Source organism: Amphiprion ocellaris, chromosome 12 (genome assembly GCF_022539595.1).
Source record: "Amphiprion ocellaris isolate individual 3 ecotype Okinawa chromosome 12, ASM2253959v1, whole genome shotgun sequence".
In the NCBI taxonomy this organism is placed as follows: Eukaryota; Metazoa; Chordata; class Actinopteri; family Pomacentridae; genus Amphiprion; species Amphiprion ocellaris.
The window spans coordinates 8,406,676-8,419,425 of record NC_072777.1 but is presented as its reverse complement, the minus strand read 5'-3'; the positions used below and the strand labels follow the sequence as shown (position 1 = coordinate 8,419,425).

At 40.9% G+C, this 12,750-nt stretch overlaps 1 protein-coding gene across 1 annotated transcript in view; it reads left to right on the top strand.

Moving 5' to 3' along the window:
- The window catches only part of asap2b (ArfGAP with SH3 domain, ankyrin repeat and PH domain 2b), a 37,379-nt gene extending 24,897 nt beyond the window's left edge, over nucleotides 1-12,482 (top strand). The window contains exons 16-28 of the mRNA XM_035942376.2: nucleotides 820-914; nucleotides 1,000-1,189; nucleotides 1,916-2,001; nucleotides 2,171-2,286; nucleotides 3,372-3,439; nucleotides 4,509-4,616; nucleotides 4,696-4,927; nucleotides 5,096-5,200; nucleotides 6,017-6,293; nucleotides 6,585-6,643; nucleotides 7,809-7,867; nucleotides 8,081-8,200; nucleotides 11,077-12,482. Coding sequence (XP_035798269.2) covers nucleotides 820-914; nucleotides 1,000-1,189; nucleotides 1,916-2,001; nucleotides 2,171-2,286; nucleotides 3,372-3,439; nucleotides 4,509-4,616; nucleotides 4,696-4,927; nucleotides 5,096-5,200; nucleotides 6,017-6,293; nucleotides 6,585-6,643; nucleotides 7,809-7,867; nucleotides 8,081-8,200; nucleotides 11,077-11,151 — 1,590 coding nt within the window. The 3' untranslated portion in view covers nucleotides 11,152-12,482. The remainder of the gene's footprint in view (nucleotides 1-819; nucleotides 915-999; nucleotides 1,190-1,915; nucleotides 2,002-2,170; nucleotides 2,287-3,371; nucleotides 3,440-4,508; nucleotides 4,617-4,695; nucleotides 4,928-5,095; nucleotides 5,201-6,016; nucleotides 6,294-6,584; nucleotides 6,644-7,808; nucleotides 7,868-8,080; nucleotides 8,201-11,076) is intronic.
- The last annotated feature ends 268 nt before the right edge of the window (nucleotides 12,483-12,750 follow it).

The window sequence follows — 12,750 nt, the reverse complement described above, 5'->3', positions numbered from 1 at the left end:
AATAATTGATGTTCACGATGTTTTCTAAACAGGAGGATTCTGTAAAACCACCCTCAAATATTTTCTAAACTACTGTTTTGGTGATTAGAAGGACTGTATAATTTTTCACCAGTTAGTAGGGTTGTGGCCGCCAGGGGGGCATCGGTTTGAATCCCCTCCAAGACAACGTGTTCCCTTTTGCTCTTTATTTCTAACAAACGTTACACAGATGCAAGTGTCTGTATGATTGTGGTTCTGAAATAAGAGGTAAATAGAAAGAAGTAAATAATAAGTGTGTAGTATCACAATACTCTCTGACTCTACATTGTAATGACACTATGAATCTAAAGAAATCAAAGCACATCGCCCAGCAGGCAATCTGCAGCAACAAAGGAAAACTGGGTAAACGTGCAACAGCATGACCTACACTATCATTATAAACTACACAAAGAACATAATCAGCCTGCTTGTACAATGTACGCACACGGAAGAAAGGTGACGACCAACACACCAAATATGTATGTGAACAGTCTTAACAACCTCTCTCTTCTGAACCTTCCACGAAGACGAGGTGAGAGTGATCCTCTGCAGAGCAGCAGAGTATAGTGGCCTCTGATTGGCTAATGGCTTAATTGCTTATTAAACTTGCCTGGTCCTGTTGTCCTTCCTCACAAACACTTTTCCAGCATGTTTTAGTTTTGCTGTACTGGACTCCATTGAACGTCCTCACAGACTTTCAGTATATGAAGAAGCACGAACCACAAGGATGTGACAGTTTGATCTCCGGAGGGGCAGCAGGCACCAAACCAGAGCTGATGTGTTGTTTTTGTTGTGTTTTAGTTGGCGAAGAACGTGGGAAATGCTAGCTTCAACGAGATCATGGAGGCGGATCTGTCAGCGCAGGGTGTGACCAAGCCGGATCCGACAAGTGACATGTAGGTGACGAACACGGCGCGCTGGGTGATGTTCACAGAAAACGAGAGGTTGTCATGGTAACTGGCTCTCTGCGCTGTTCTCCAGGCAGATGAGGAAGGACTACATCACAGCAAAGTACACCGAGAAGCGCTTCGCCCAGCGGCATTGTGCCGACGCTGCGTCCAGACTGCAGCTTCTGTATGAGTCCGTCAGAAATAGAGACATCCTGTCTCTCATCCAGGTCTACGCTGAGGGGGTGGACCTGATGGAGGCCATCCCACAACCCAACGAACACGTACGACTACACACAGTCACACTCACCCATCAGCTGGTTGTAAGACAACAGGCCCCTGAGCCAAACCCAGAACCGGAGAGCAAAAGTGATCTAGTTTGTGTGTCTTTACAGTTATTTTGCATCTATTTGTGTTTGTTTTCATCATATTTTTCACTAGTTTTGTCTTTTTATGGCCAGTTTGCATCACTTTTCTTGTTTCGTTATGACTCTGTTCAAGTTTGTAGCTGACTTTTGCAGGCCTTTTTTTCCTCTGTAGTTGTTTTGCATCTGTTTGTGGCAGTTTTGTGTCTCTCTGGTCATTTTGAGGATGATTAGTGTTTCTTTGGATTGTTTTTGTTTTTGTTTGTGTTACATTTTTACAGTTGTTTTTTGTCTGTAACTTTTGTATTGTTGAGGATATGTTGCATCTTTATGTAGTCTTTCTCATATTGTTTTCTCGCTCTTCATAGTTGATTTATGTCTCTTTTTTTGGTCCTTTTATATATTTTTTGTTCATTTTACATATCTATGTAGCCGTTTAGCAACTCTTTACAGTATTTTTTTGTTTCCTGACAGTAAGTTCTGCAGTCACTTTAGATCTTTCTTCTTTTTTCCTTGTCTTTCTGGTCGTTTTGACTCCATGCAGTTGTTCTCGTTTTTCTTTGCAGTCATGTTGCCTTAAATTGCAGCTGTTTGTGTCTGTCTTTGTGTCTGCATGCTAAAGGTCTGTGTGTTGGTTTCTGTCAGGAACCTGGAGAAACGGTGCTCCATCTGGCGGTCCGAATGGTCGACAGAAACTCCCTTCACATTGTCGACTTCCTCGCACAAAACGGGTAACAACAACACATTGTGACTGTCAGCTAAAAAACCTGCACCTCCTGCCTTGAAAGCACACAGAAGACTGAGATAAACAACTGTTTGCCTGACATAGCGGATGTCAGAGTGGAGAGTGTGTTTGTATATGTGTGTGTGTTAATAGTAAGACTACGGTGTGTGTTTTAGATCTACTCTGGACAAGCAGACGGCCAGAGGAAGTACAGCGCTGCATTACTGCTGCCTGACAGACAACAGCGAGTGTCTCAAACTGCTGCTAAGAGGAAAAGCTTCAGTGTCCATCAGTAAGAGCACAAGCCGGAAACTGTTCATCAGCTGCAAACACTGTCAGAATAGAAATACATCATTTAGAGAAGAACCTGTATACTAATATACCCATGATAAATATTAGTGTCTGGTTACAAGTTTTCCTAGCTCCAAGCTTTTTCCGCTCAAAATCACCAAACTCCATTCAAATATGTGCTAATTTAATGTCCATTTTCATGTAAGGTTAACGGTAATGACGAATATTGATGTAGTTCCTCAGTTCATGTAAACCTTTATAAACTTCATTCAAATATTAGTCGGTTTCGCACAGGTGTCTCAGGTATTTAGTGTAGCTCAGTAGACGCCTCTGATTTAAACAGTTAAAAACAGTTTTTATTGTATCTGTATGACAGATGACTCAGGGGAAGTCAAACATCAGTAATGTAATTCCAAGATTAGATGAGATGCAGATCTCATAATTGCAAGATAATAAGGTTTCATTTTTTTCAATGCAGTCCACTCACATAATTCACTGAATATGTGCCAGTTGTTTAAGCATGTAAATTTATAATTATTCATTGTTGTCAAAAGATGATTTTTTAAGATCATGCTGATCCCTTGACTTGTTCTCTGGTACCAAACATTCTTTCAGTTTCCATGTTTTTATCCATGTACAGAGCACAGCAGAAGCAGAGAATAAATACAGATAAATGGATAAATACATTTCAGTTCACTTCTTGAGACGAAAGAGTGAAAAGTCAATTGATAATAATTAAGACGTATATGTATGTAGGAGATGCGAACAAACACTGATAGAAATGAACAAGACGTGCAAAAACATTTAACTTCTTGGTAACTCTGCATTGAATAACTGTTGCATGAACAAAATGTCTTTAATAATATGAGCAGCAGAGTTTAGTAGTAATGCAAAGTGCATTCAGTAGTTAGTACATTTATTTACATTTTTTTCTTTACCCTCCAGCATAAATGTCCTAGGGGAGGGTTTCTCAATTAATTCAGATGAATTAAAATTATTTTCAGACACAACACAATGAAACATGGAGGAAGTACACTGTAGTTGTGTTTTTTGTCTCAGTTTGAATGTCTGAATTTGTCTCCACAGCAAACGAAGCAGGAGAAACACCGCTGGACATCGCAAAACGTCTGCGACACACTCAGTGCGAAGAACTGGTAAGACTTCAGCGTATGTAATATTATCTGTTGTTTTGTTAGCATAATAAATACCTATAGTACAAAGATGTACTGTGGGTTCCATGACTTAAAATTCCAATGCAGCAGCTCAGCCATAAGTCACACTTTGCAAAGCTTCCGCATTTTCAGAGGTGGTTAATCTACTTTCTGTTTATATTTGATGTGGTAATGGGTGGTGGTGGATATTCCTAAAATAGATGTAATAGATGTAAAATGTCTCCATTTCTTACACGTGCAACATACTGGTGAAGGCCAGAGAAACACAATATACCAAATATTAAAAATGACAATTTTATTGAGGCAAAAACATAAATGTTATTGACAGTCAGAGCTCACCTATATGATAAAATCAATATCAGTTATTGCATGAACAAAACAAAACAGTTTTGCCTCACAAAACTAGAATTTATGGCAAAACTGTTGTATTGGTTCTCAACAGATTTCATAGGTGTAGCAGTAAAATGGCTGGAGTGTACAAATGTGCAGTTTAACTGAAGTAAACCCAAGCAAACTGAGCTGAATTAATTACAGTAAACAAATATAAATTGATGTTTCACTGAGGTAAAATAAGCTGAAGTTAGGCTAAGGTAAGTTAAATCTGACTAAACTAGCACAGTACTGTTAGTGAAACTAGGCGTGAATCGTACAAAATTTTACTTCTAGCAAAAAAATGAAAGTAACATTACCCTGAACACATAAAAACTACATTAACGCAGAATTGAGTAAATTAATAGAAGCTATGCTATGAATAATAAAGTTGAATTAGGCTATGCTAAGCTATGCTAGGCTATCTAAGTCAGAAAAGCTTTTAAATAATGCTGCTGCAGTAGAAGCAGAGGAATGTTAAATAGTAAAAGCTTATTTAACGTTATTTCGGTGTTTCAATTTATTTGAAATCTTTATATCTGGTTTATTGTGTTGTTTTCACTTTTTTTTCCAAAGAATTTAGTTTCCAATAGGGATTCTGTTTATCCTACTTATTTGTATAATTAGCGTTTCCTTAATGCCGCTTGTTTCACGTTGCGTTGAAAATATCATCTCGTTCCAGCTCACTCAGGCTCAGACGGGAAAGTTCAACGTCCACGTTCACGTTGAGTACGAGTGGCGTCTCCAAAACGAGGACCTGGACGAGAGCGAGGACGAGATGGAGGACAAGGTCAGCAGGGTGTTTGAGAGGTCTTTTGTTAAGCTTCATGCTGGCGTTAAGGTTGTGTAACCGTGTGTTTTGTGCGCAGCCCATTCCCAACCGCCGGGAGGACCGTCCGGTCAGCTGCTTCGTGCCCGGCAGCAGCGGCATGCAGCCCAACCTGGCAGTGTTGGCCCGGGACGCCGCCGTTCTGGCCCGGGACAAACAGAGGCCTCATGTCCAAAGCACTATGATCAGCAACGAGACCTACGGCACCATGTTGGACCTGAAGCTGCCTCAGGGACCGACACCACCGCTGCCCCCCAGAGCACCAAACAGAGGTCAGAAGAGTCATTTGTCATGTATCTGGGTTTTATTACTTACATGTTGTACAATGAGAGACTGACTTTTATCAAAGGTACCACGCTAAAGTTCCAGCATATCAGCTCTGTAACAGACAGTTCACTGATGCAGCTGCTTCACGTTATGTGTTTTGTGGTTCCGTGCAGGTCCAGGTCTTAATAAACCTGCTACTGTAGAAGTAGTGGGAAGACAGCGTTCGTCTTCAGACCCTCCCAACCCTCAAGCCCCTGAGAGGAACTCCTCCATGTACGGTGAGTGTCACCTGGGACTGGGTGGAATCGATTTGTGGTCTGATTGTGATGCTTCATAGCAATTTTCCATGTCTTTGTAGTGGTGTGGTGTCTCCCTTAGTAGCTTTGTGTCGTCTTTAGTTATTATGCGTCTCTTTGTGGCCATTTTGGATCTCTTTCTACTGGTTTTGGGTCCCCTTGTGGTAACTTTATATCTCTTTGTTGCAGCTTTGCATCATTATTGTTCTATGAGCCTGCGGTTGTTGTAATTTTGTGTCTCTTTGTTGTATTCTGAGATATTCTTTAGTCGTTTTGTGCCTCTTGCTGTTTTGTGTGCCTTTGTTGTAGTTTTGCAGGTCTCTGTGGTAATTTTGTATCTTTTGTTAGTAGCATTGCATGCCTTTATAGTAGTTTTGTCTTTCTTTGTAGTCCCATGTTCTCTTTGTTGTAGCTTTGTGTCTCTTTGTGGTTTCAGATTTCGTTGGAGAAGCTTTGTATATTTTGTGTATCTGGTTATATTTAGTAGTTTTTCTTTGTAGTAGCAGCTTTGCATCTTTTTGTGATAGTTTTGCCTTTCTTTGGAGTAGTTACGTGTCTCTGTCTAGTGTCTTCTTTAGTCTTTTGTGCCTTCTTGTGATCAATTTGTGTTTACTTGCGGTTGTTTTTGTCACTTTGTTTTTCTATTTGAAACTGGTGCGTGCTTTGCAGACTTTATTTGACCTGGGTTTTTGCTGCACACAGACTGCAGGCTGTGGATGCACCTTCAGATGTTACTCTTGGCCTTGTGTGACTTGTGAGCTGTGATGAATCCTAAACATCTCTCTCCTCCTCACCCAGTGCTCCCAGCAGCTCCTCCTCCTCCTCCTCCCCCAGTCAACAAGAGGTCCACCGTGTTGGATACCAAGCCTGTGTCAGCCAAGAACACCCCCCTCCCTCCTCTGCCTCCCCCACCAGCAGGACCCCCCTCTGCCCCGGCCCCTCCAGCCCCCTCCATCCCGCCGCCACCCCACTACAAAGCTCCACCTCACCCACCACCTGTGCCCAGCCACCAGACCAGCAGACTACAGGGACCACTGGGACCACCAAGGCCCAAGTCCCCCAAATCTCCCACTGCGTACGTACTGGACTGTAGTGGGTTTTACTTCCAGGCTGATGTGTAGTGAACTGTACTTGTCTGTGGAGGTTGGTAGAGGTTGGTACATGTCTGTTCTGGTTTCCACGCTGCAGTTCTTTCATGGTTTGTACCAACCTTAGCTGGTTTCTTACCAGTCAGTACCAGTTTCTATGACATGTTAGTACTAGTTAGTACTTGTGTGATGTGTTACCAGACAGTACTTTTGATTCTGTTTTTTTGAATGGATTAACAGGAAGTGGAAGAGTTTGACTTTCTATGTACTAATTTCAGGTCAGTGAAACGTCCTCCTCAGAGACCTCCACTCAGGACGGCATCTGTGGACAAACGAGGTACACAAACACACATACAAACAGATTGATTTATTTGTTTACCTCAGTATCAGACAGAACCAGAGGGGTATACTATGAAGCAAGTTGGTGGGGCTTTCTTTGTGTAAGTCAGCTCGACAAAAACTGAAGCCTCAATCTGAGTTAACGGGTATCACGAAGGTGGTTATCAACTTTCTTTGTCTTTCTGATTCCAATTCTGTGTGTGTTTGCATACAAGTGGGCGTTTAATGCTTCATGTGACTCTTTAGAAATTAAATGATCATCAGCTGCTTTAGTCAACAGATTTTTTTTTATGGAGAACAATGAGGACTATGAAAATGTATGACGGTTAAATGTGCTGTTACTGCAGCTGATGCAAAGCAGGGGTGCTGGTAGAAAACTGCTAAATGTGCCTAATATATTTATTTTACCAATCAGTACAGCTGATTATTTGTAACTGACATGTAAATTGACTTCACAGGGAATCCTGACCAAACTTTAACCCTATTTATATGATTTCTGCATCACCAACGAAGTATATGTAGGTTCCCATGGAAACACAACGCATGTAGTGTACAATACTGTAACTCCGCAGCTTCAGTCAGTGGTTTTAGTAACATACAGCTCAACATGTGGCAGATACAACACTTTCCCTCGACTGTGAATCTGTATCGCCCATAAATAATTGCCAGGAAACGCTTTGGTGAAAATCCAAAACTCAAAACATAACCTGCTTTGGACCAGATGGAGATCTAACTAGGTTAAAAGAGGGCCACATTCATGATTCTGAAAACTTTTACTTTCGGCTCAACAAACCTCGCTAACCCACTAATCTTGCTTCGTAGTACAGCCCTCAGGCCTTTATCTCTAGTTCTTCCAGTTATGTTGAACTCAACCTTTCTGCTAAGTCGTCTGATGAATATCATATAACGTCCATTTCCTCTGCACAAATTCACCACTTTAGCTCCTCTGAATAAAACTCAACAAATCCACCAGAATTTTAACGTGAAAAACATCCAGCATTGTTGAGTTTTGCACCAATCAGTGCCCCAGCAGCATTTGTCAGCAGCAAATAAATGACCTGCATCTTTCCTCAAATCTCCTGCTGTTTGTGTTTATTAAACCACGTCACTGAAGCTTTCTTTTCGTGATCCTTACTTCATGTTGTGTTGTTTTTTTATCGCAGGGCCTCAACCCAAGTCCCCCCAAAGTCCTCCAACACCCAAACCCAGAACCACCTTTTCAGTAAGTCCTCAAGCACAGCCTTTGTTACTGCTGTCTGACAGCTTCTCAGTAAAAACCTTCAACCTGATCAGTTTTGTCTACTGCAAAGTATCCCGACAGTGACTGTGTGAATTAGAGGGGTTTTTTTTGTGAATGCAGCTTGATTCAGTCTTTAATCCAGATAATTTAGATGTACAGTATAGATAAGTGTTAAATTTGCCTTTGTGTGTGTAGAAGCAGAAGCCTCAGAGGGTGAAGGCCATCTACAACTGTTTTGCCGATAATCCTGACGAGCTGACGTTCAGTGAGGGGGAGGTGATTGTGGTGGAGGGGGAGGAGGACAACGTGTGGTGGGTGAGTGACGGAAACCTCCAGCACAGCAAACACAACACCGCTACCCACACATGATTCATCTGTAACAAGGAGCGCAGAAAGTAACACATAAAAACAACTCCACCTGTTGTTATGCATTCATGGCCTGATTCATTGCGTTTTGGGTTGTCCATACGTCCCATTCTTGTGAATGCGTTGAGGGAATTTCTTTCAATTTGGCAGAGACACTCACTTGAACTCGAGGATTAACCGATTTTATTTTAGTGGTCAACTATCAGTGGCACATTTTTACCATAACTCAATACTTCATGCATTTATTATAACGTTTCACACACATGTTTAATTATGATAAGATTATCCAAAAGGTCACCTTCACTGAACCATCACAACGTTCCGCAAAAACACTTTTCTGGTCTTTTTTCAACAAAACCACTCAAGAACAGGAGGGGAGACTGACCATATTTTATTTTTTGCTGAGTACTGATGTGGTGACACTAATATTGGGTTTCATCCTATTGAGTACCTTTACAAGGCATCGTTGCATTTGTAGACAGTACTCGTCTTTGAGTCTTAAAGGTCATTTATTCAGCTTATCAGACTCATTATAGCTGATTATAGTAACTCCTATCTGATTGTTCTGGAAAACCTGAAGGTTACAGTACAATATGTCTGATAGCATTCTACTGAAAATCTTATCTGAAGGTTTGAATAAACTCACTTCCTCTTTTATTGAACATGTTTGTTCTGCGTCTCAAAAAAAGCCCATGTGATGCTTTTTGATGCCATCTATCCTCAATAGGTACAGTTTAGAAAAAACTAAATGTTGATATGTTGCCCAAATACAGGACTTGTCAACAAAAATTCTTTTTCATCAGAATGGTTGAGCATTGTTGTTGTTAAAGATTTAACAGCATGAAGACCTACATCAGCTCTGAGTGTCAAAATAAATACAGATGCTCTGAGCTATTTCATTTGATCTGTGTTTTGTCTAATCTAAAATCTAAAAAAAAATCCTTATTTATTTGTGCGACTCCATTGGCTACTTGCAAATAAGCAAACTCGTTGCTGCCACGTTTTCAAATTTACATCTAACCTGTATGGACTAAAACTAGGATCAGTGAGTAGGTCTCTATGAACCAAGTGATCAGTCTAAACCTTCCAGTAATGGACTGGCCTTATCCAGCAGGTGAGGTTTCTTTTTTGTGTGCATTTCTAATGTTTGCTTAGAAAAAACCCTTAGTGGAAACAGTGGAAAAATCCTAAATTATCCCAAGATTTTTTTATGCTTTGTGGAGGAAGAAAAGTTGCTGTACGAATGTAAGTAAAATGCTACAGAATTGGTGAATAAAATAGATCATATATGTTTGGAGCGATGCGGAAACTGTAACAAAACTAGCAGAAATATCATCACCATCATGTTTTGTACTTTTTTTCACTGTTTAAGCTTTAACTGGAGCTGTTTGAGTCATCTCTTCTTACACAGTGGAGAATCTGTCAATCAACCGATTAATTCATTTTTATATAACCAGTGGAAGGAACCCAACACCTGTATATAAAAGATGGACCAAGCATTTGGGTCTGAAAAATTAAGCTAACATGGAAGAGCCTTATAGCTGTATTGTCTCTACATTTCAAACTCTAAGCTTCAGAACAGTCATCCATCCATCCATCCATCCATCCATCCATCATCCATCCATCCATCCATCCCTGACTCATCCATCCATCCATTCATCCCTGACTCATCCATCCATCCAACCATCCATCCATCCATCCGACTCATCCATCCATCCCTAACTCATCCATCCATCCATCCAACCAACCATCCATCCCTGACTCATCATCCATCATCCATCCCTGACTCATCCATCCATCCATCCATCCCTGACTCATCCATCCATCCACCCACTCACCCACCCATCCATCCATCCATCCCTGACTCATCCATCCATCCAACCATCCATCCATCTATCCATCCATCCATCCCTGACTCATTCATCCATCCCTAACCCATCCATCCATCCATTCATCCATCCAACCATCCATCCAACCAACCATCCATTCCTGACTCATCATCCATCCATCCATCCCTGACTCATCCATCCAACCATCCATCCATCCAACCAACCATCCATCCATCCATCCATCCATCCATCCATCCATCCCTGACTCATCCATCCATCCATTCATCCCTGACTCATCCATCCATCCAACCATCCATCCATCCATCCCTGACTCATCCATCCATCCCTAACTCATCCATCCATCCATCCATCCAACCAACCATCCATCCAACCAACCATCCATCCATCCCTGACTCATCATCCATCCATCCATCCCTGACTCATCCATCCAACCATCCATCCAACCAACCATCCATCCCTGACTCATCCATCCATCCATCCCTGACTCATCCATCCATCCATCCATCCATCCATCCAACCCACCCATCCATCCATCCATCCATCCATCCCTGACTCATCCATCCATCCCTAACCCATCCATCCATCCATCCATCTGTGACTCATCCATCCATCCATCCATCCCTGACTCATCCATCCATCCATCCACCCACCCACCCACCCACCCATCCATCCACCCATCCATCCAACCCACCCATCCATCCATCCATCCATCCATCCTATATATGCAGTCTCTGATGAGAACGGGCATTCAATTGGGTTTTCATTCTCTTGACATCAAATCTTGTGCTACATTTAGATGAAACCCCCCTTTAAAAGTGGCACTTGTTCAGAAGTTCCACTTGGTTGATGTGAGTAATTGGTTGCTATATGATTGCTACAGAGTTCTGTGCAATTAGAAGGACAGAAACAGGTGGTTGCAATAGCAAGAAAAAGGTACAAGTGCATTTTGTAAACTGGCTGCGTTCTGTGTTTCAGATCGGTCACGTTGAAGGAGAACCGGGCAGACGGGGAGTGTTTCCTGTCACCTTCGTTCACTTCATCACGGAGTGATCGGACACGATTCACATCCTGTTCACTTGTTCTCCAGCAACAATCAGTCTGAGTGGAAACATCCAGGACAAAAACTCAAACCTGACCCTCCTCTGGATCGATCAGGAGGCTCGAGCTCGACCTCAGACCCAACGTCAGAATGAACCCAAGCAAAGCACTGAAGTGTGTTTCACCTGACGCCTTCAGCCCCAACTTTACTCCCTGATAAAGAACATTTACGACATGAGCACTGAACCCTGCAGAACACTTCCTTGCAGTCATGTTCAGAGAGATTTATTTTAAAAGCTCAAGAGAGATCTTAAGGCTTCCAAAGGTGCCAAATCCAAAGGAATGTTGCAAATATTCTTAAAATAATGAAGCTTTTAATGAATAAGCATATTTCTTTCAGTGGAAATACAACAGAATTTCAGTGAACAGTTAGAATAGCAGTACACAATAAATCACATTCACTGATTTATTGTCTTTTTAGGCTAATTATTTTACCAAAAAATAACAACTTTATTTGGAAGCCACACAATACCTAAATACTTCACTATGCCTTCGCGTAGTTTCTTGAGGAGCTTTTTTCAGAAGACTCACTTTAATTTATTAGTTACAGTCCATATTTCTGTTTTTGACTGTGTCCAAGTGCTATTAAAACTCATTGAAATGACTGTAACACATACACTACCAGTCAAGTTTGGACACACCTTCTCATTCAGTGGTTTTTACTGAATGATTTTCTACCTTGTATATTAATACTGAAGACATCAAAACTATAAAAGAATACATATGGAATTATGTAGTAAACAAAAAACTGTTAATCTTCAATATTAATCTACAATGTAGAAAATAATACAAATAAATAAAAAGCGTTGAATAAGAAGACGTGTCCAAACTTTTGACTGGTAGTGCAAATTTACAATTTAATGCATGTAAGTATGTGATTTAAAGCCAAAACCGCCAGTAAAACCAAAACACCTTTGGGAGGTACAAGTTTGGACTCTGCAACAGGTTCAATGAAAGACTGAAACCAGGGGTATGGAGGCCGTCCACACACTTTTTGCCATATTACTATGCAATATTGTGAGAGACTAATAAACGTGACACTTGTTCTGCTGCTGGCATCAAACTTGTGACATTATAGCTGAAAAATACTGTGTTTATGTTTCTAAACTGTTTCAGGACAAATGTTGGAGTCCAGGTTTTACTGAATGAGAATTATTTTTATTATCTTAACATGTTGGCTGAAGGGTTGCAGGGAAACTGTGGATGAGAGGTTGAGGGAAGAATATGAAAACCTTATTGAATTTTACTATATTCTCACTTTATTAAAAACACCTGAAGTGTAACTGCGTCTTAAACTGTGTATGAATTTGTTGTTGTTGTTCTTGCCATTGCGCATATTCTACTTTATCCTCTTTACACCTTTCTCTTTTAGTCTCTTATTTTCTCTTTCCCCCCCTCAATATTTTTCCAAATTTTTAATCCATTCTTACAGTAATGGCTACTTACAAAGCAGTTTTGTTTTTGTTGCATCTGCTTTCACAGTTAATCAAAAAAATACAAATAATATTTCAGCTCTGAAAACTCACACATACTTTCTCTCTAAAATAAACT